The sequence below is a fragment of the Numenius arquata genome, chromosome 22 (assembly GCF_964106895.1).
Source record: "Numenius arquata chromosome 22, bNumArq3.hap1.1, whole genome shotgun sequence".
Taxonomy (NCBI): domain Eukaryota; kingdom Metazoa; phylum Chordata; class Aves; order Charadriiformes; family Scolopacidae; genus Numenius; species Numenius arquata.
Genome location: NC_133597.1, coordinates 6136605 through 6158488, shown reverse-complemented (window position 1 = coordinate 6158488; position 21884 = coordinate 6136605). Strand labels below are relative to the sequence as shown.

At 45.6% G+C, this 21884-nt stretch overlaps 1 protein-coding gene across 2 annotated transcripts; it reads left to right on the top strand.

The window, feature by feature from the left end:
• Positions 1 to 19673, top strand: NFRKB (nuclear factor related to kappaB binding protein). Of its 2 annotated transcripts, none has more exons than XM_074162287.1 (26): positions 1 to 181; positions 841 to 991; positions 1426 to 1627; positions 1722 to 1849; positions 2865 to 3039; positions 4086 to 4187; positions 4786 to 4859; positions 5267 to 5351; positions 5627 to 5807; positions 6008 to 6116; positions 6585 to 6711; positions 7634 to 7699; positions 8350 to 8429; positions 8516 to 8556; positions 8942 to 9002; positions 9376 to 9550; positions 9844 to 9950; positions 10389 to 10512; positions 10925 to 11004; positions 11707 to 11927; positions 12027 to 12303; positions 12734 to 12952; positions 13344 to 14129; positions 14875 to 14981; positions 15728 to 15863; positions 17703 to 19673. In XM_074162287.1, exons 2-26 carry the CDS (start codon positions 854 to 856, stop codon positions 17826 to 17828), a joined length of 3927 nt encoding a protein of 1308 aa, XP_074018388.1. In that variant the 5' UTR covers positions 1 to 181; positions 841 to 853; the 3' UTR covers positions 17829 to 19673. The 2 variants fall into 2 exon arrangements, with proteins under 2 accessions (XP_074018388.1, XP_074018389.1); XM_074162288.1 differs by having other exon boundaries at positions 838 to 991.
• Positions 19674 to 21884: the final 2211 nt, after the last annotated feature.

Genomic DNA, 21884 nt, shown 5'->3' with positions numbered 1-21884 from the left:
GGTGCGGGCCGCGTGCGGGGGCTTCCCGCCCCCGCGGCCCAACGGTCGCCACCGGGGCTGAGGGGACCCTCCCGGGGCCGAGGGGACCCTCCCGAGCCCCCCCCCTGGGGGGGGAGCTGGGGCTGCCTTCACCTTCAGCAGAGGGGAGACGCCGGTGTCACGCCCAGAGCCAGCGTAGCGGGTATGAAACGCGCTGTTTTCCCCCCCCCACCACCCCGTGCTTTCTTACTTTCCGACGCTGTTTTGAAAGTTTATTTTGTTTTCTGTCGGTTTATTCCGCGTGGTTCGTGGGTTTTCCTCTCAGCCTAGAGCTGGTCGTGAGGGGAGGAGGGCTCTTGGCCCAGTCGTAGCCGGGGTTTCAGCCTGAGGGAAATCCCACCATAGACCCGGCGTTGGGTTTTTGCACCTTAAAGCCCGCTTTCAGGATTTAACTGCAGTTTTTTGTGGTATTTATCTCTATGGGGAAGCAAAGGGACATGGGTCACCTGTGCTTCCCAGTCTGTCTGTGGCGGGGCATGGTACTCGCTGCCTGGCAAAGCATTCCGCTGGGTTGCAGTCCAACAGTAAATTAATACTTTAATTAATTTTACGTATTTCGCGGCCCGATTCTGTAGCTTGCATTTAGGCAACCGCTTCAGCAAATCGTTGAGTAGTTTGGGTTGGAAAGGACCTTTAAGGGTCAGCTGGTCCAATCTCTGGGTGATGAGTGGGGGCACCTTCCACTGGAGCCCCCTCAGCTTCTCAGCCGTTCCTTGGCTGGGGACGTACTGGGTTTGGGGATGTACCTGGGTTTGGGGACTTGGGGTTATTGAGGTTTTTTCTACTGTTGTTGAGGAGCAGGAGAGGGTGAAGGATGGACTCTCTGGACCACATGCTGACGGACCCCCTGGAGCTGGGGCCCTGCGGGGAAGGGAATGGCACTCACGGCATCATGGAGGACTGCATGCTGGGCACCACCAGGGTCAGCCTGCCCGAGGACCTGCTGGAGGATGTGAGTAGCGCTAAGATGCTTTACCTTTTCCAAGCCTTGATAAATGGTGTCTTTAACTCCCCTTGTGGGGCTTTCAGGGCAAACGGAAAACAGGGGGGATGTTTCTGACTGTCCTGGAAAAAGTGTCGAACAGGACTTTGGTTAATCTGAGGAAAACATCTTTTAAAACCATACTCTTGTGTTCGTTTTCTAGATAACAATCCCTCTTATTTTAAAATTGCCTTTAAGAAACTTTTGTATGTTACAAATTTTGAATTTATTTTCTTCTTGTTAGTAGCATCGTTAATTTCCTCACCTTTCCTCTTTCTGCTCTGTTGTTTTCTGCATTTGGTGTGAGACAGCCTCCTGTCTTGTGTCATTTAACCACAGAAACCAGGCTTGAAAATTAAGGACACGGATGCATTTTCTTCAGTGTTATTTTTTGCTTTCTTCAGCCTGAGATCTTCTTCGAAGTCGTCAGCTTGTCCACGTGGCAGGAGGTGCTGACAGATGCGCAGCAAGACCACCTGAAAAAATTCCTGCCTCACTTTCCCGAAAACAACCGAGAGCATCAGAACAAACTCATCTCTGCGTTGTTCAGCGGTGAAAACTTCCGTTTCGGAAATCCACTGCACATCGCCCAGAAACTCTTCCGAGGTCAGTGAGCGTAATAAACTGCTGTGTATTGTCGGGGTTAAACTCTCAACTAGCAGTTGATGAAAACTCAAGTGTTTTTACCTCTTTCTTACAGATGGACACTTTAATCCCGAAGTCGTGAAATACCGGCAGCTCTGTTTTAAGTCCCAGTACAAGCGCTACCTGAGCTCTCAGCAGCAGTACTTCTACCGACTGCTCAAGCAGATCCTCGCTTCACGAAATGTGAGTGTCTTCTGTAAGGAATAGCTTGTCTTTACAGCAAAGGGTCTTGGTATTTGTTAATTTACAGTTCTCAGAGGTCTTTCTTTTAATGAATGCTGCTTTTCTGGTTTTCCAGTGGCCCTTATGTTATGAGAACACTAGAAACATTGTTATGTTTTCTAATTTCAGGTTTTGAAACTCTTATAGCTCTCACTTGTGTCTTTTTTCCATGCTCACCTTGCCTCCTGCTTCCTGCATTTAACCCTTTACACTTTAGTGTCCTATTTATGAGTCATTTTGCCTTAATTTTCTGCCATTTCTGTCATTGCGAAGCAGGTAAGGATGCTAAATATGTAGCTGTATGAATTTCCCAGCTTCATTGGGAACTGGTACAGAATAGATAAAAAACTCTGGTTCTGATGCCTGTAGATCCCTGATGAAGTCTTCCTTCATGGATGCAGTCATCAGCTGATTGCTGCCAACTGAAATGTCTTCATTGTAGATGCTTGCTTATTTCTAGTCGTTGAAACATATGGGATGCATGGATGAAGGTGAATGTCTGTCTTTACAAAACCCCTCGCAGTGATAAGGGAAAAAGAATATGGAAGTGTGTAGGAAGTTGTTTCCTCTATAGCCCTAAGGGGTAAAATTTTTTCTTCAAAAGAGACATTTTTCCATGTTGGTGTTACGTATTTGGCACGGAAACTGCACTAATCGATCTCAGATCAATGGTCAGGTTCCTCTCAACGGTCCATATAAAATGACAGTGAGGTCTTGTACGTGGAGGTGAAGGTGCAGAAATTTCTTATTGGATCCCTCCTTGCTTTCCCCCCGCTTCATGTAGTAATCTAAAAACTGCTGGTTTTAAACTTGCATATATGGCAGATTCTGATACTTTGTAAGGGTTACTTTATAGGAGCTGAGGTGCTTGTCGCACCAGCCCCAAACATTAAACTTGCTGAAAGTGTGTGAGTTGAGCCTATCTGTTGAGAGCTGTAGCTGAGATGGCTGATGTCACGCCTATCTCGTCTTCCAGCACTTGCTGGATTTAGCTCGGAAAGGAGGCCCTGACATGACCCTCAGGAGAAAGCACTTCCCACCCACGTATGACACAGAAGAGAGAGACAGACGGACACATCGGCGCTACTTGAAGATTCTGAGGGAAGTGAAAGAGGAGTGCGGAGATACCACCTTGTCTTCTGATGAAGAAGGTATGCCCCAGACTCAAATAAGGACTTGAGGTTTGGATGGAGAAAGACAAATTTTTAACATGAGGAGGGTATCACAGACGCACAGAATCACAGAATGATATGGGTTTGGATTGGAAGGGACCTCGAGATCATCCAATCCAATCCCCTGCCAGAGCAGGTCCACCCAGAGCAGGTTGCACAGGAATGTGTCCAGGTGGGGTTTGAATGTCTCCAGAGAAGGAGACTCCACCACCTCTCTGGGCAGCCTCTTCCAGGGCTCTGCCACCCTCACAGGAAAGAAGTTTCTCCTCATGTTTAGATGGAACTTCCTACATTCGAGTTTGTGCCCGTTCCCTCTTGTCCTGTCCCTGGGCACCACTGAAAAATGACTGGCCCCATCCTCCTGACACCCACCCTTTCAGTATTTATAGGTGTTGATCAGATCCCCCCTCAGTCTTCTCTTCTCCAGACTGAAAAGACCCAAGTCGCTCAGCCTTTCCTCAGCAGGGAGATGCTCCAGGCCCCTCATCGTCTTTTTTACCCTCTGCTGTACCCTCTCCAGCAGTGCCCTGTCCTTCTTGAACTGGGGAGCCCAGAACTGGACCCAGTGCTCCAGATGTGGCTTCACCAGGGCAGAGCAGAGGGGCAGGATGACCTCCTTCCACCTGCTGGCCACGCTCTTATTGATGCCCCCCAGGATGCCATTGGCCTTCTTGGCCACAAGGACACACTGCTGGTTCATGGTCATCCTGTTGTCCACCAAGACTCCCGGGTCTTTTTCCTCAGAGCTGCTCTCCAGCAGGTCACCCCCAACCTGTCCTGGTGCAGGGGGTTATTCCTCCCCAGGTGCAGCACCCTGCACTTGCCCTTGTTGAATTCCTTCAGGTTCCTCTCTGCCCAACTCTCCAGCCCGTCCAGGTCTTGCTGGATGGCAGCACATCTTTGATAGAAGAATGTAAACCGGACTCCAGTTTTATTGGCTGGGTTCTAATGAGCACAGGGGAATATAATTAGGTAGATTGGTGCTTGGTCTTGCAGGAATAAATGTATTTATTTCTTTATTTTAGATCTAAGCTCCTGGCCTCCAAGTTCTCCAGCACGTTGTCCAAGTCCACCAGTTCCCCTGAGAGTGATCCCCACATTGTCAACCCTGGACATGAAAACAGCAGGTGAGAACCAAGCTAGGGGTCGGTATGGGTTTAGGGGTGAGAACTACTCTGAGACCCTGCAAGAAATCAGTTTGAAAACCTTTTGTTTGATGGGAAATTCTGTAGTGCTTCGTTTTTGCAGTCTCAAAACAGTTGGCTCTTCTCCCAATTTATTTAATCTTTTTCTCCTTGCAAGTTTAGTATTTTAACACGAGGGTCTAGAGTTGGTATAAAACTACTGATCTCTCTGTTTTATTTTGCCTTTAATGGTTGAAGCATTAGGATAGTCCAGTTCGAAATATTTTGCTGTTTGTGCCGAGGGAATCCCTCTTAAAGTTACTATAATCAAGTCTGCAAACCCATCGTGCAGCACCTCTGGTTCTTGCATCTTTTCACTTCTAATACTTGCATCAGCAATGAAACCTGATGACGCAAGGAAGAAAGTATTGAAAATAAATCGGTTGATTAAAATGATGAAATTCAAATAAAGAAAATCTAATTATTGAAATTTGGAGGTTATTGAAAGAGGGAACAGATAGCAAATGGCATTCGAACAAGTCTGTAAAGTAACGATAATAGAAAACTGTGCAAATAATCTGTCAACGTTTTTTCGTTGCAGACAAGATAGAACTTGGGGAAAGTGATTTGAAGATAATGTTGAAGAAGCACCATGAGAAACGAAAACGTCAACCTGTAAGATGGCAGGAAGTCTTTGGGGGTGGGACTGGACTTTATTTATTAGTCTTTTATCTGTTAGCCGTAGAATTCAGGGTATTTCTGGGTGACAAAATGATGGCTATTTTTTTTGTGTGCAACCACCCTTCAACCCATTTTTGTAACCTGTATTTAATTGTCAGTGTGTATATGCAACTTATGTGTTCAGAAGGATTTTGTAATTTCAGTGATGTGTTTTGGAGAGACAAAATTTCGGATTTCAGGGTTAGAAGACTTCCCTACTTTTATTTCACTAAATAGCTTCCTAACCTACTCCTGGATAAGTTTGGGACATTGCAGTACTTGGTTATCTTCTGTACCCTTGTTGCAATCTTAACACTTTGTCCTTTCCCAATTTTAATTTCTGTCCCATTGTCCCCGCCTAGGACCACCCTGATTTAGTGACGACAGACCTGACTCTTGAGGACATCATGACTCGAGTAAATGCTGGCAGGAAAGGTTCCTTAGCAGGTCAGTGGCTTGGACACGGTACTTCTGCACCTTTGCCTTTTTAATTTCATCTACCTTGGCTTTAAAAACTAGAGGTTTTTTATTAAAACACAGTGCATTGAGGGGGAAAATAAAGATTCATGGAAATGACTGGGAGGATGGAATGAACTGGAGATGAATGAGTGTACACTACCCACATTTCTGAATATAGGTTTAAATACATAATTGGTTTATGATTCTAAATGAAATATAGTGAGAAAATTTATAATTCTTCTTACCTTTTATCATATCTAAAGCCTTATTCGACCTTGCAACGCTGAAGAAAAAGGTGAAGGAAAAGGAAGATAAGAAGAAAAAAAAGCTGAAGATGATTAAATCCGAGGTGGAAGACTTGGCTGACTCTCTGGGCAATGCAGATGGAATCCCACCAATGTCTCAGGATCCTTCCCCCATCCCTCTGTCATCTGTCAAAGAGGAGTAAGTGCTTCAGAGAAGCCCGAACGCCTTGCACGGATGGAGAGAGCAACAGATGTTGCAGCTCAGATTTTTGTGGGACTTTTGCAGGCCTTGGTTTTGTGCAGCTTGGGATGTGTGAGTTGTGTGGTGTTCACCTGAGTATAAGAAGATTTATATTTACTCAGGGAACTTACTCTGCTTGTGTTCTCTTTTGTTTGAAGACCTCTTGAAGACATGAAGCCATGCCTTGGAATAAATGAAATATCTTCCAGCTTCTTTTTCCTTCTTTTGGAGATCCTCTTTCTGGAAGGACCTGCTACTCTCTCTGTGGTAAGGATCCACCCACTTACCTAGGAGTCTTTGCAGAAAACAAAATTAAGGGATAGAGGGATTTATAGCTATATAATAGTGATTCTTCTCCAGAGTTGTCCTGCTGTAAATTATATCAAGATGTAGATTATATATTAAAGAAGGCAAACCCCTTGGGAGTGCACACTGCATTCTGTTTTGAATGTGCTTCATCGATTTAGTCAGTTGAATCTGTAAGTCTTTCCATACCTGTTCTTTAGGTCATAGTTAGATATATTCTATATATAAAGGGCAGAGATGGTGGGGAAATTTTTTCCCCTTCTTGGTGTCTGTTATCTGAAATAATTGAAAAAGTCAGGTGATTTCTTTTATTTACATAAAAATCTTGTCCCCTGGATACATTTAGCTGTTTTGTTTTCTATTAAAACAGCCATTGTTTAAAGCCATTGTTGTGAGATCCTTAACAGAGTATTTCTTTTTCCTCTTCAGCTTGAAGATAAAGTTCTAGATTGGCAATCTTCTCCTGCCAGTGCACTAAATAACTGGTTCTCCTTTGCCCCTAACTGGTCTGAACTGGTTTTACCCGCCTTGCAGTACTTGACGGGTGACAGCAGAGGTAAGAATGGCTGTTAAAAATACTAGTGATGCTGGTACCTCAGTTCTAATCAGCGCTGGTTCATATTGTAGCTCAAATCAACTTGTAATTCATCACTCCAATAAATCACTGTATTGTTGACAGCGTTTCTATGGTAGGCTTTCTGGCTGACATTTCTTGATTGTGGCAGAGGTGTTTTGCATGTAGATTAGTAGATAAGACCCAGCTTGATTCCTGAGTGTGTGAAAACATGTGTGAAATTGCCTCTAGACAGGCAGTTTCTCCTGTTTCAGATCATGTGCTTCAGGCGGGGTGTTTGTAACAGGAAGAAATTAATCTCTTCCCTGTGCGAAGATGTTGTGGTTGTCTTCGGAGACAACCGAACATTAAAAACTGAACTAGATGATGCCCTGAGCAATCCACTGGAAACGTGAAGCTGGCCCGGCTTTGACTTGAGGTTTAGACCAGCCAAGCTTCAGATGTTCCTTTCAAAAGAAATTATTCTGTGGTTCTCATTTGCTTAGTGGGAAGTTTGAAAGGGAAAGACAGCGTGGATTGTAGTGGCCTTTGCAGCCTGGATACTTAATGTTCTCCGTAATGCCGGGAAATACTGCAAATCCCGAGTTCGCTTCCCGCGAGCCCAGGAGTAGTCACCGTACAGTAACAGTTCCTGGTGCCTCACAGCATGAACAGGATCTCATCTGACAGCCTGTAGATGAAAAGCTTGTTATCCTGTCCTGTTCTTTTTTTGCGCTGGCCCTGTTGCTCCGAGATGCTTTACTTTCCCTTTGGGCAAGTATAAATTTAGAGATGCACTTACATAATCGCTTTAAACGCTTTATCTGTCATTGTGAGTCTAACTCAACAGCTTGCATTGCAACAGTGGGGTTTCAGTGGTTGGACCATTGTATGATGTCTCTGACACGCGCATTTTTCATTGTAGATGTTCCTTCCAGCTTCTCACCTTTTGTTGAATTCAAAGAAAAAACTCAGCAGTGGAAATTGCTTGGTGAGTACCTTGTGCTCTTCTGCGATTTCTACTATGGTAAAGGGCGGTTGTTTTCTCCAGGACTTTACTTTTCAGCTCGCTGCAGCCCAGAGAGAAAGACAAGCAGAGCTGTTAATTCGTTGGTTAGGCCTTTTCTTTTAGCTGAGCAAAGATGTATTTTGCATTCCAGGTTTTCACAAGACATTGGTAGCAGCAGCAGACAGAGAGTAAGTGGGAAAAGACACTGGGCTTTATTTCCTTATGTTCCTGGCTTAACTATGGTTATCTCACCCTTCAAATCTCTCTGAACACCTTCGTATGTTCCCTTTTGTAGAGTCTACCTTCTGATTGTTCAGAGTAATTATTAGTTATACAAAAGGAACCACCTGCAAATACCTGGTGGCTGTGTCTCAAACAGTATCTTGCCCATTATGCCAGGAGTTGAAGCACCATCCTTTATACCAACACAGGAGAATAACTAGATTTTAGCATTTTCCTGAGTCTGAGTGTGTTCAAGTATTGAAATCGGAGCATCTGTGAAGTATGGAAAGTGCCTTGTGACTGGTGATGCATAGGGGTGGGAAGGGAGTAGGAGATGACTGGAAAGTACAAGCAACTGGCTTCATAACAAATAAAGGACTTTTCTTATTTTTCCTGATTTCTTGGACTAGGTTCTTGCCAAGATCATGAGAAGGAATTGGCAGCACTGTTCCAGCTCTGGTTGGAGACCAAAGACCAGACTTTTTTCAAAGTGAGTCAGAAAAAAAAATCACCTTTGAGCAGCACAAAACCTGCCTGAGTTATATCCAGTGTTGACATTTCTCTGTTTTTTGATAGGAAAATGAAGACAGCTCAGATGCCACACCAGTTCCCAGAGTGTGAGTATATAATGCTGCTCGAAAGCTTCTGCAGTGCATGCTGATGCTATGAAGTTTGGTCCCTCCACCTCTGGATCTGAATGGCTGGCTGCTTAAAATAAAAAGATTTGACATCATGGGGCAGGAGGGAACTTGATAGTCTGATTTTACACAAAGTCAGTTGATTTTTCCCCAAGCTATGTCTTTTAAAGTCCTTGCTTACCTTCAGGTGGTACATAGAGCATGTTTTAAGATGTCTACAGGCCTTATTTATATTACCATAAATGCTTTTGGAGTTTGTTCAGAAGAATTTGCAGAAAGGGTGAGGCGACTAATCCTTTGGGATGTTCTCGGGGATTGTTGTGGGCTTGTTGTTGCTCAGAACCGATGGTGCCCTTTGTTTCAGAAGGACTGACTACGTAGTCCGGCCTAGCACTGGGGAGGAGAAACGTGTGTTTCAGGAGCAGGTAAGAAGAGAATCATCTGGAATAGAGGAGATTAGAGGAAGAAAAGGCTTCTTGTTGCTGGGGGAAGGGGTGCTTGCTGGGGAGAAGGTGTATCTCTAGCATCTCTCTAGTCTGTGCAGCTGCTTAGCAATGATTCTAGGGTATTGCACCTGCACACTTCGGTTAGGTAGTGCTTTGTATTCTGCTTGAAGTAGTTTGTGCTTGTCTTGATCCAAAATAAGTTTATACAGCAGTATTTGAGCCTTTCATTTTAAAAAATTAAAATAATTCTCTATAGAGAATTTTTTTTGTATTACAATAAATGTAGCACAAGTTTTAAGATTTTGCTCTGTCTGTTTCCTGCTAAATTAAGTCCTTTTGTTTCCAAATACAGGAGCGTTACCGTTACAGCCAGCCCCACAAAGCTTTCACTTTCCGTATGCACGGCTTTGAGTCGGTTGTTGGTCCTGTGAAGGGGGTGTTCGACAAGGAAACCTCCTTAAACAAAGCCCGAGAGCATTCTCTCCTGCGCTCGGACAGACCAGCTTATGTCACCATCTTGTCACTCGGTAAGGTGATGACCAAAAAATTTATTAAAATAGAAAAAGACTCTTCTGAATCCTTCCCCCCACCACCAAGCAATGACTTCAGGAATCTAAATTATAAGGGGGAAAGGAGGGCAGGCTGGGATGACATAAGCAAAGAAGAAATAAATTCTACAACCTAAAGGCTAGATTTTAGTGAGCAAGTAGGCGCTATGGGAGCAGGGACAAGAGAGCCATACAGAAACATACCTGCTAATATACTCGAATACAGCTACCTCGTTACGGCTGGAAGTTTAAGCTCTGATTTTATATTTCAGTTCGTGATGCTGCTGCTCGCCTTCCTAATGGAGAAGGGACTCGTGCTGAAATCTGTGAGCTGCTTAAAGATTCCCAGTTCCTAGCTCCCGATGTCACAAGCGCCCAAGTAAGTTGGGTGTCACGTCTGGCCTCAAACAGATGCTCCTAAAAATATAGTGTGCAGACCCAGACTCATTTTTTTATGCTGCTTTGATAGGAAAACTGTGTTCTCTACTCTGGTGAGCTGCTGCAAATCTGCACCTAACTCTGGATGGTGAACAAATAGCTCGAAAAGACACAGAATTAACACCGTGTCATATACCTGCTCGCATTTTAGATTCAGAAACATTCAATTTTCAGAGCTCTCATCTTTGGTGGAAGCTCCTTAATCCAAGGTGGGAGACAGCATCCCGTGCTGCAACATCTGCTCTCAGGCAGTTCCTACTCAGATGGATTTCTAGCAGCTTATTTGGGTTTTATGCCAAATAGGATTGCTTTTCTATTCATGCCCTTCGGCTGGCCAAACCGGGGACATCATGTAATTCTGTGAATTCTGAACTTTCAGGTTAATACTGTTGTTAGTGGTGCTCTGGATCGATTACATTATGAGAAAGATCCCTGTGTGAAATACGATATTGGACGCAAGTTGTGGATCTACCTGCACCGGGACAGGAGTGAGGAAGAGTTCGGTAAGCCCGGCTTGGGGATACCTTAAGAATTGAAAATGTTTATAAATCTCTTGAACTTTTTCAGTCCAGTTGGATAACGAACATTAATTTATCGATGTAGGTTTTTTCTCTAGTCAGTTTGCTAATGTTTGCCTAACAACATCTTGCAGAGCAGAGTGTTAGTTTGAAGTATTTATTAGAAAAATAGCACCCTGTGCACAAGAACTGCAGGTGTTTGTACATTCACAACTTCTTATGTGTCTTATTTTCAGCCTTTTTGGTTGATTTCAGGTAGTGTTTTTTCTTTGCGCTATTGCATGACAATGTGTGTTTGATTTCTTGCCTGAAGATGAACTTAGGGTTGTGAATTGACCTCTTTCTTAACTCGGTTTGCTTGTGTTCAGGAGCTCTGACCATTCATTTCTATTTGCAGAACGGATCCACCAGGCTCAAGCTGCTGCAGCAAAGGCCAAAAAAGCTCTTCAGCAGAAGCCAAAACCTCCGGCTAAAATGGTAAATTCCTTTGCACGAGTTTGCACAGATGCTTTTAGGATTGGGAAGGAGATACGGGTTCAATTTAATCCATGAATTCTGCATCTGGAGTGGCTGATGAAAATTACCACGTATTTGAGTTACCAATTCATTATGTTCATGAATGTGGGTGTTAGTTTAGCACCAATGCACAGAACAAAGAGGGAAAGAGGGACCTTTTCCTCCTCCCAGCTTCCACTGTTATCCTTGTTGATCTCAGCAGAAAGGTCAATGGAATCTGGAATCTATCCTAGGGTTGGTCTTTCAGATCTAGTTTTCAGGTTAATCTGTAGCAGAGTGTGTGGAACTTCTACTCTCCCCCTCGCTGTGCTGAAGCTGTCAGGGTTTGGATGTCTTTTATTTTTTTGTTATTGATATAAAATATCTCTAACGTAGTTGCTGTTGGCAAATTAACCAAGGTGGAAATCTGCATGTTGTGAATGTTTGGTACTGCTGAGATACACTTTTCCCCTAGAACAGGAGCAGCCAAATGCACCAGCCCACTTGTGGCTGAAGCTGAGGAAGGCAGGCAGTCAGACATCTGGGATTTCAGGATTTAGCACCGGGGCATCGTTCATAACCACACAGAGCTCAGCTTGATGTGCTCAGCCCACTCTCTAGACTGTAGCGATCAAACCCCCAGTTTTTGTGAAGACCTTCATGCTTGATGTGGTTTCTTTGCAGAAGTCTGGTAGCAAGGAGAGCTCTGTGAAAGCCCTCCCCAGCAGCACGTCAGAACCCAGCCAGCTGAGCCTCAGTGACTCCAGCATGCCACCAACTCCCGTGACTCCCGTGACACCGACTGCACCGGCATTGCCAGCAACGCCTATTTCACCCCCACCAGTGTCTGTGGTTAGCAAGAGTGTGTCTAGTGCCGGATCAGAGCCGGCAAAACCCAGCCAAAGGTACTTCTTCCATCCCATACATCGCTTGTGACTGTTACTGGTTCTTTCTCAATCATTTCCTACATCTTTGCTGACCTACTGGCTTTATCTTTTCCGTAGCGTTCTTCTGGTATCCTCCCCTACCATGCCGCAGCTCGGGACCTTGCTTTCCACAGCCCAGAGTTCACAGACACAGCCGGGGCCGCAGCCGCCTCCCGCCCGCGTGGTAAGTCATACCACCTCCTCCGGCCTGCCACAGGTCCGGGTGGTCACTGCCCAGTCCAGCCTCCCAGCGGTGTCCCAGCAAGCCCCAGTGGTCACCCAGCAGCAGCAACCCACATCAGTGCCTCAAATCCGCGTTCCAGCTACAGCCGCGCAAACCAAAGTGCTCCCCCAGGTGAGTTGGGCTGCATGGAAATCAGAATCATGGAATGGTTTGGGTTGGAAGGGACCTTAAAGATCATCTTATTCCAACTCCGTGCCATGGGCAGCGACACCTCCCAGTAGACCAGGTTGCTCAAAGCCTCGCCCAGCCTGAAATGGTGGAGTAGTTCTGATTTCTAACCTTAATTCTAATATTTCGATGTGGTGCGCAGGGTGGTGCTCACTTGGAACGTGCCATAACTGCAGAGCAAGAGCACAGAAACAGTTGTGCATAAATACTACTCTTCAGTGCTCCTTTTTTCCTATTTATGTGGCACCATTAAATTGTGTATTACAGTAAAAAGTCCACAGAACTTGCAAGCTATAAGGCATAAGACAAAAAGAGTAAATGATTAATGTTAGTATTGTATTAGTCTGCTCACAGGCTGCCTCTGTCTCTTTAGGCTGTGATGACTCTGCCGGTAAAAGCTCAAACCAGCCCAGTGCAGGTGCAAAGACCAGGAAGCTCTGTGACGGGACAGACGGGCATCACTGTGACAGGACTCTCTGCAGCCCCCAGTCCTGCTGTAAAGCCAGTAACCAGCTCTCCGGGCAGTTCTGCTACAAGTACCTCCTCTACCACCGTCATCCAGAACGTCGCTGGCCAGAACATCATCAAGCAGGTGAGAGATGGGGATAGACGAGGAACTGGGCTCCACCACCTAGTTGTTTCCTGTTTGTTGTGACAGACTTGATGTCAGAGCTGAAAAGATAGTGAAAAATGTAGTGAGCCGTAAAAGGTGTGTTAGTGTAGGTTTCTTTAATTAACCATCTTCAGATGTTGACCTTGTTTTCGTTCATCTTGTTTGAAAAACAAAGCAGCTCCACAGTATTTATATTTTATATGGTTTTGGGAATGTCATCTGATGTGCAGCCAAACTATTTTCAGTAGTGCTCTGAGTGCATCATACCCCTTCAATTCAATTCAGACACCATCCTGTTGGGAAGTCTCACTTGGACTGTGCCCTGGACTGCGTCCTGGTTTGATAGAGCCATTTCTCTCATCTCTTCCAGGTGGCTATTACAGGGCAACTTGGCATGAAGACCCAAGCTGGAAGTGGCATCCCACTCACGGCGACCAACTTTCGCATCCAAGGAAAGGACGTGCTGCGCCTGCCCCCGTCCTCTATCACCACAGATGCCAAGGGACAGACCGTGCTACGGATCACCCCGGACATGATGGCCACCTTGGCCAAATCGCAAGTCACTACTGTCAAACTGACTCAGGACCTCTTCACGGCAGCTGCGGGAAGCAGTGGTGGTGGGAAAGGCATCTCTGCAACTTTGCACGTGACATCCAACCCGGTCCAGCCGGCTGATTCTCCAGCCAAGACCAGCACGGCCACTTCAGCTTCTTCCAGCCCAGCTGGAGGCACGGTGGTTAAAGTGACTCCTGATTTAAAGACTGCGGAGCCAACGAGCTCCGCTTTCCGGCTGATGCCTGCCCTGGGCATGACCGTGGCAGATCAGAAGAGCAAAGCCATAACCACGGTGGCGTCTACTGAGGCCAAACCGGCCGCTACAATACGAATCGTGCAGGGCCTGGGGGTGATGCCGCCCAAAGCCGGGCAGACTATTACGGTAGCCACTCACGCTAAGCAAGTGTCCTCTTCCTCAGCCGTGAGCGTGCCCGGCACAGTCCATACCTCAGCTGTCTCTTTACCAACCGTGAGTGCCACAGTGTCGAAAGCGGTTGCCGTGGCCTCGGGAGCTGCTGGGACTCCCATAACGATAGGCACGGGAGCCACTGCTGTGCGGCAGGTCCCCGTCAGCACCACGGTGGTGTCTACGTCCCAGGCAGTAAGTAACGCTCAGCTTTTTCTGGTGTTGGGTGAGAAAGGCGAATGCTGAAATGTATTATGGTTGAAAACTCTCGACGTCCACAGAGGCTCAAATTAATCACTGTAGAATGTGGGTCTGCAACTAATTTGGTGATGTTGGAATTGTAGCTAAAAGCTGAATGACCAGAAAGCAGTCAGGTGTGTCTTCCCTTACTTCCTGTTGTGAGTAAATGAAATAAACTTTGCTTATCTAAAGTCCCACCTCGTGCAGCTCAGCGTCTCGCCCCCCACACCTCTGAAATCATTTGCCTGGGAATGGTGTCAGAAATAGAAGTCCTTGTTACTTGTATTAACTTTTTTACCGAATTCCCCATTTAATACAAGTGTCCCAGTTAATTAATATAACGTCCAAAGCTGAAGGCACCATAAACTGTATCATGAAGGCACCATAAACTGTATCGGGAAAGCTGAATAAGCTAATTGACATTAACAGACCTTCCTAAGGATAGAAATCATGGATGGATGCAATGAGCCTTCCCATAGAAATACTGTGGTGCTAAGATGATGTGGATTTTCAGGAAGGGAATGAGATGGAGGTGAATTTTAACGAGCCTGAAATGGAGCACAGATTTCATAAGCAAAGTTGCTGGTGGTTTCTACTCCCAGGACTCCTAAAAACCAAGCTGAGTGGGTAATTGCATGATTTCAAGCAGTTTCTCTGCTGAACTCCCCGCGGCTCCTCACGTGTTCTTCATCTTCTCTAGGGGAAACTACCAGCACGGATAACGGTGCCCCTGTCGGTGATCAGCCAGCCCGTGAAAGGCAAGAGCGTGGTGACTGCCCCCATCATCAAGGGCAACCTTGGGGCCAAGTGAGTATTTTGCATCAGAATTAAGCTGAGAAGGGTCTGCGTTCAATGGGTTCCTGGGGACCTTGCAAGCAGAGGGTGGGATAGATGTATAGTCTGTTAATAGGTCCGTTAGCTACAAGAAATTGAATTAATGTGGTGTCTGGCAATGAGAATAAAATCTTTGTTTAGGTGCCCTGAGGTGCAGGTTCTACAAATACACTGAAGAAAAAATGTTCTTTGCTTGTCTTGAAACCAGCTTTCTGAAACCGGATTAATTCTGTTTGAGCAAGAATTAACCTGCTGACATACCTAAAAATATGTGCAATCTGAGGCCATCTCTCTGTTAAAGAAACTGGGGAAGTGTTAACTGCCTCGGTGAAAATCTCTCTGGCATTCAGATATTGAAGTCTTTTTGTCTATTCTTCCATGAATTCTGGTGGTGTCTCCCGTAGTTAATATCTCGAGGCAGAACACTGTGTGCCTGGCTATTTTTTGCCTTCCTGGAGAAGTGTTCAGCTCTGATCAGAGTAACCCAGTGATGTGCACAGTCCAGAATCAGAGGGTTTAATTCCTGTGATAAAGTAATTCTCTTATCATAGTGATAAATGTTGACATAAACTTGTCACTTGTGTATTTGTCGGTTTTGTGGGGAAAAAAATCCCACACTGCTTAAAATCATTAGTAAATTTAGCAAGTAACTTTAATGAGGCTGGAAGACCCAGCCTGCTGTGCTGTTTATTAACCTCTCAACAATTCTCTTCCCTTAGCATCAGTGGGTTGGGCAGAAATATCATCCTGACTACGATGCCAGCAGGGACAAAACTCATCGCTGGGAACAAGCCAGTGAGTTTTCTGACTGCACAGCAACTGCAGCAGCTGCAGCAGCAAGGCCAGGCCACGCAGGTAACGGCACCTAGAATAATATTATTTGATTTTTTATATGACTTAACATCTCCTGGGGACTCTCTCCCATAACATCCTCACTAGGAAACTGAGGAAGCGTGGGCGAGATGAGGGGGCAGTGAGGTGGATTGAGAGCTGGCTGTGTGACAGAACTCAGAGGGTCGTGATTAATGGAGCAGGGTCGAGTTGGAGACCCGTAACCAGTGGTGTCCCCTAGGGGTCAATATTCGGTCCAGTCTTGTTCAATGTATTCATCAATGACCTGGACGAGGGGACAGAGTGTATCCACAGTAGCTTTGCTGATGATAGCGAACTGGGAGGCTGGCTGACACTCCAGAGGGCTGTGCCGCCACCCAGTGTGACCTGGACAGGCTGGAGAGCTGGGCAGAGAAGAACCTCATGAGGTTCAATAAGGGCAAATGTAGGGTCCTGCACCTGGGAAGGAAGAACCCCAGGCACCGATATAGGTTAGGGGTGGACCTGCTGGAAAGCAGTTCAGAGGAGAAGGATCTGGGGGTCCTGGTAGATAGTAAATTATCCATGAGCCAGCAATGTGCCCTTGTCGCCAAGAGGGCTAATGGAATCCTGGGCTGTGTAGGGAAGAGTGTGGCCGGGAGGTGGAGGGAGGTCATTCTCCCCCTCTGCTCTGCACTGGTGAGGCCACAACTGGAATACTGCGTCCAGTTCTGGGCTCCCCAGTTCAAGAGAGACAGGGAACTTCTGGAGAGAGTCCAGTGTTGAGGGATTGGAGCATCTCCCTGATGAGGAAAGGCTGAGAGAGCTGGGGCTCTTTAGCCTGGAGAGGAGAAGGCTGAGGGGAAACCTTATCAATGCTTACAAGTACCTAAAGGGTGGGTTGAGGGAGGATGGAGCCGGACTCTTTTCAGTGGTTTCCAGTGACAGGACGAGGGGCAACGGGCACAAGCTGGAACATGGGAAGTGCCATTTAAATATGAGGAGAAACTTCTTTCCGGTGAGGGTGGCAGAGCCCTGGAACAGGCTGCCCAGGGAGGTGGTGGAGTCCCCTTCTCTGGAGATCTTCAAGCCCCACCTGGATGCAGTCCTGAGTGATGTGCTCTGGGCAACCCTGCTTTGGCAGGGGAGTTGGACTAGGGGATCTCTAGAGGTCCCTTCCAACTCTGACAATTCCGTGTGATCCGTGTGTGACTTTACACATGATACTGAGGGTTCCATAAGGCATACAGGTACTCAGCTTGGCCGTAGTGCCTGCATTAAGCCTGTGCAGTGCATCCTCTCCTTTACCTTCCCTCCATCCAGATACGTTTTTTAAATGTTTTTGAAGCACTGACAGTGTAATGAACGTAAAACCAAAGATCCTGGCAGGAAGCCACCTGTGTGAGGGATTGTTTCCGTACATTTGGGCTCTTTTTGTTGTGCTTTGTACTTTGGCTTCTGTGGGTCACCATTTCTTGAAGAAATCACATTGCTTCTTTGCATATCCAGCTTTTCTGTCTGGAAACTTAGTGGTCTGTAATTCCAAATAATCTTTTTTGAAAGCTGCTAGTAACAGCTCTGTAGAAGTGAAGTATCCAGTGGATCCAAGTTCTTCTGAAAACTTGTAAAAGCAGCTGAATAGGTTTTTATTCAAACTAATTTTTACTTTTTCCTCTCTGATCTCACGATCTCTTGCCACCATCCCACCCGGACAGTGATCTTGTGACAGATTCTGCTCTCAATGTGTTTTGGTGCTTGATCTTGTTCATGTAACTGAATTTTTTTTGGCGGCAGAAACGTAATTTACCAGCGCTTCAGAGTGCAGTGTGTCAGGAGGTTGTTCTTGACGTGAGTTGAGTGTTTTTTTCTTTCCATTTCAAACAGGTTCGAATTCAAACTGTACCAGCCTCCCATCTCCAGCAGGGCACAGTGTCTGGCTCCACTAAAGCGGTTTCCACTGTGGTTGTGACGACAGCTCCGTCTCCAAAGCAGACCCAAGATCAGCTGTAAACACTGGTTTGCACACAGATCGCTTTCCAAGAACTTCCCTGAGCCCGTGGTCATTCTCCATCCAAGCACCCAAGACTCCCTGACCCCAGTCCTGGCCTCAGATTGGACTGGATTCTGTCTCGTTGCTTGTCTTGAGTCAGCGTTGTGATGTCTAGGTAGAAATTCCACAGATGCTGTACCTACAAAACAGAATGTTTCAGTCCAGATGTGTAAAGCCCAGTTCTGTGGCGTTGAGCGTTGTAAGAAATGTCTTCCTTTTCTTTCTTCTCTTCCCATCCAAAGGGCTTTTTGTGAATATCATTTCTGTGCATTTTGGGTTGTAGGCAAAGCAGTTGATCTTGGGTCTTCCTTAAGCGGGGAAACTTTGCTTGGAAGGGGTGATTCAGACTTCTCAAAGTCTCGAAGAAGATGCCTCCTTTTGCTGGAGTCGAGCAGTCGCTACTTTTTTATGTATGACTTAGGACGGTGGCTTGGACACCAGAGTTTGTTTGTAACATAGCCTGGAAGTAGATCCCCAACACATTCAGTGTTCTATTTATAGACTTTTTAAATACCTCTCCCCCATCTCTGAGCTCTTTGGGACAGATACTGCTTCCGTGTCAAATTTCTGGCAAAGGCAGGATGAGAGTCAAGCCGGTTTTTCCTATAAAATAGCAGGTGACCATGGGGAAGAGTGAGAAGTGGAGGAGATGCAGAAGGTCACTGTGTGAACAAGTCTGTCAGCAAATGGGAACGTACTGGAAAGGAAAAAGCAAGTGTTCAAGAGGATCCTCCTTTAGTTTTCCTCAACAAATAAACCTTTTTATCGGTCGAAAAAGACTAGCTTCTTTTAAAAGTTTGGAATATGTTTTCAAATATACCCCCACTATAGTCTCTTGGACTCGGAAGGAATATTTTAACCTGTGATCCTGGCCTTGAGTTCTGTTTTTACCTTTGCAGTTTTATCTCTCTATGTAAACTTGTTTGAATTTTGCACATACCGGAGATGAATTCCTGGCTGTTCTGACGCGGCCTGGGAGCTTTCTCGGAATGAGATGAGAAGAGGTGTTGGACCGGGAGAAGAATAAAAGGGCAGAAAACCTTACACATCTCTCTGCCGTCTGTTTTCGGTTTTGTACAGCCTGTTTTGCGTATGATGGTTGTCCAGCTTGCCAAGGGCTAATAGATTGTCCATCTTCTTTCCAAGATGGGTCTTTTTAACCTGGTTTTCTCTCGGTTTTCTCTTGTAGTCTTTTTTTTTTTTGGAAAATACATGGTTTGCTTCCAGTTACGTATCACTGAATATAATCTGTTCAAAGAACCAAGTCGCTGAGCTGTGTGTGTCGCTGTTCAGAACCGCTGCCCCCAAGCGGAGCAGGCAGTTTTGGGGTACAATAATTCAGGGGTGGATTGGAGGAAACGGGGTGTTTCAGTAAAAAAAAGGGAGTGGCGAGCTGCAAACATTGAATAAACGAGGCACATCATTACACTGTTTTAAACAAGCACTTGAATTATGGTTTATATTCCTCCGGAACAGAATTTGGAGCGATAAAGGTTTTCTGAGCATTTCTCCTGCTTTGCCAGTTTTTGTCCCCATTTGACACATTTAACTGTCGACTGAGGAGGCAGCGGAAAGGCTGTGGTTTGGGAGGGAGCCGAGGGCGTTCTTGAGTCCTTTCCTTTGCTAAGTTAAAATAAGAAATTAAAGAGACGACCGGCAACTTCCTGGTATTGCTTCTGTGAAAGAGCGTCTCGATTCAATACATAATCAAGAGAAATCCTTCTGTGTTAGTTCTGCTCGTAATTAATAAAGTTCTTCAGTGTCAAAACCTGCAATCAGGCGCTGAAAGATGGTTACAGCCCCTTACGTTTCTGTGAATCCTCTTGCAAATACGTGACTTGTCACTGAGCACAGGAGGCTGTGGCGATATTAAGTTTAACAAAACAAGAAACCTGCGTCTTAATCCCATGGATTTAGTGCGTCTCTGATTGTTGCTGCTACTGAGTCTTGCTGTTGAGGTCAACACCATCTTTTTTCTTCCATCTCTGTCTTTGCTAAGCTGGTTGCTAACGTGTGAGCAACCTTGGCGTTCCTTGCTGCTTCGCTCAGGACCCTTCTCTTCGCTTTTGAAGCCTGGGATTTTTGGGAAAAGAGCATCAGTACCTACATGGGCTTCTTATTTCGAAGGCCCACACACCGGATTAAATCGTGTATATTTACTCCCAGCTTTCCCAAACAAAGTGCAGCCCCTTCTGTGGTTCAGCTGCCACCCCCGGGGATGAGTTGCTTCCGCTCTGGTTGAAAAATAACCCTTAAATCACTGCGAGAGCCTTTGTTTTTAATAAGTAACATTGAACTTTCACACGGCGGGCTGAAGGGCAGAGAGGGGCTGGAGTTATTTTTTTGGTGATTGCTGGGGCCGCGTGAGGGTGTATTTAAATCGGAGTGTGTTCCGGGAGGTGTTTGCTCCTGTGCCCTCTCGCTCTGGTGACCGAGGGCTGTTCGGGGTGAGTACGTACACAGAGGAGGAAGGCCTGGAGAAAGCATTAGGGACTTTATACCCATTTTCCATCCGTTTGTCCTGCCTCAGACTTGCTTTCAGTCTGGTGCGTCTTTGCCATTACCTTTTTTTAATTAAAAAATGGAAGTACAGTCTGTTTTCCTCACAGCGAGATGCTCACTGGAGTTATCCAAGAGCCTTGGTTATTTTATTAAAAACTGGGATAGATGCTTATTTCCAGCCAGAGAGATAAACTTGTGTTTATTTCTGTTGTGTAATCGTTGCTTACGAGATCCGAACGTGTTACACAAACTGCCACATGCCTTTTAAAGCCTGTCTAACCTTCATTGTAACAACTGCTCTGTGTTATTTAAATCATGGGGGGAAATCTCTATTTATATACCTCGGTGGGATGATCTCATAACCCAATGAACTCCCCTTGGGGTTACTTCCAAGTCTTTTATTTTTTATAAAAATGATTTTTCAAAAGCAATACTTAATTGGACATCAACCTGCGTATTTTTAACACTTGATCTTTGTTTCCCAAATGCATTGCAGTCACTGCCACAGTTTTTAGGTGAATGCAGAGACCTTGCTGCTTGTTTTTCTCGTGGTAAAGCTGCGCCGCAGAAACCAGAACGTCACGATCAACTCTGCTGCTGTGCCTGATCCTGCCTGACGTGAGTTCAGTACGTGGTGTCTGACCTCGGGGTTCTCCTGGCCCATTACTGAGCACAGTAATTTTAAATTTAAATTTCGGCACAGGCTGAAATGTAAAACTTTTGCCCCTTAATCTTAAAAACAGTGCGACTTGTTGCAGACGGGGGAGAGCTGTGGGGAAGGGAGGATGCGCTGCTGCGTCCTAGGTGGAAACTGGCTCGAAGAGAAACGTGGTTTAATATTATAGTTGCCTCATCGCAACCAAATTATCTCAATCTGAGATTTATTTGAATCATGGTTACGTAGGTAGGTGGGATGTGTAGTTACAGCAGCCTAATACATCGTTCACTCATCTGGTAAAAGCTTCAGGGTAGCGTCGTTACAGCTAATGAAGATTTTTGAATACAAACTCAGCACCATCGTTTAAGGGGAGTTTTGTGAATGTGGATTGAAACATGGGATCGTTTTGGCAAACCATTTCACCCACCCTCCCTCTCACTGTCCGGCCCTGCTACGGACCAGTAAGGGATGGGATAGCTCAGGAGAACAAGGGGTAAAATAACCATATAGTCCGTGAAAGGGAAATTATGGCTGGATTCGTCTTTCTTAACTTCTAGGTAGAGAAATCTGAATTACTCACCCCAGGATGCGTTTGCAGCCACTGGTGTCTCCGGAGGGCGATTCATCTGACCTCCCTCAGGTGCTTCCCCCAGGATGAGTCACTCTCTGGATACAGCCATTCCTTTCTGTGGACTATATAAAGAATTCTGGATGAGTAGCTCAAATTTGGGCTTTTAATGATTTCATGTGAGGATGACGCATCTTATGTAAAGTGACCCATGTGAGTTAATCCATTTGAGCACTGATTAATCTTGTATGTGGCATCCTGCGTAAATCAGAGGTAAATATTTTAAGA

What these genes read in the sequence shown, in the direction of transcription:
- NFRKB (XM_074162287.1), top strand. Translation starts at nt 854, where the DNA reads ATGGACTCTCTGGACCACATGCTGACGGACCCCCTGGAGCTGGGGCCC. An exon ending in CGCCCAGAAACTCTTCCGAG is followed by an intron (nt 1,628 to 1,721) that starts GTCAGTGAGCGT and finishes TCTTTCTTACAG; the next exon opens with ATGGACACTTTAATCCCGAA. An exon ending in CAAAACCTCCGGCTAAAATG is followed by an intron (nt 11,005 to 11,706) that starts GTAAATTCCTTT and finishes GTTTCTTTGCAG; the next exon opens with AAGTCTGGTAGCAAGGAGAG.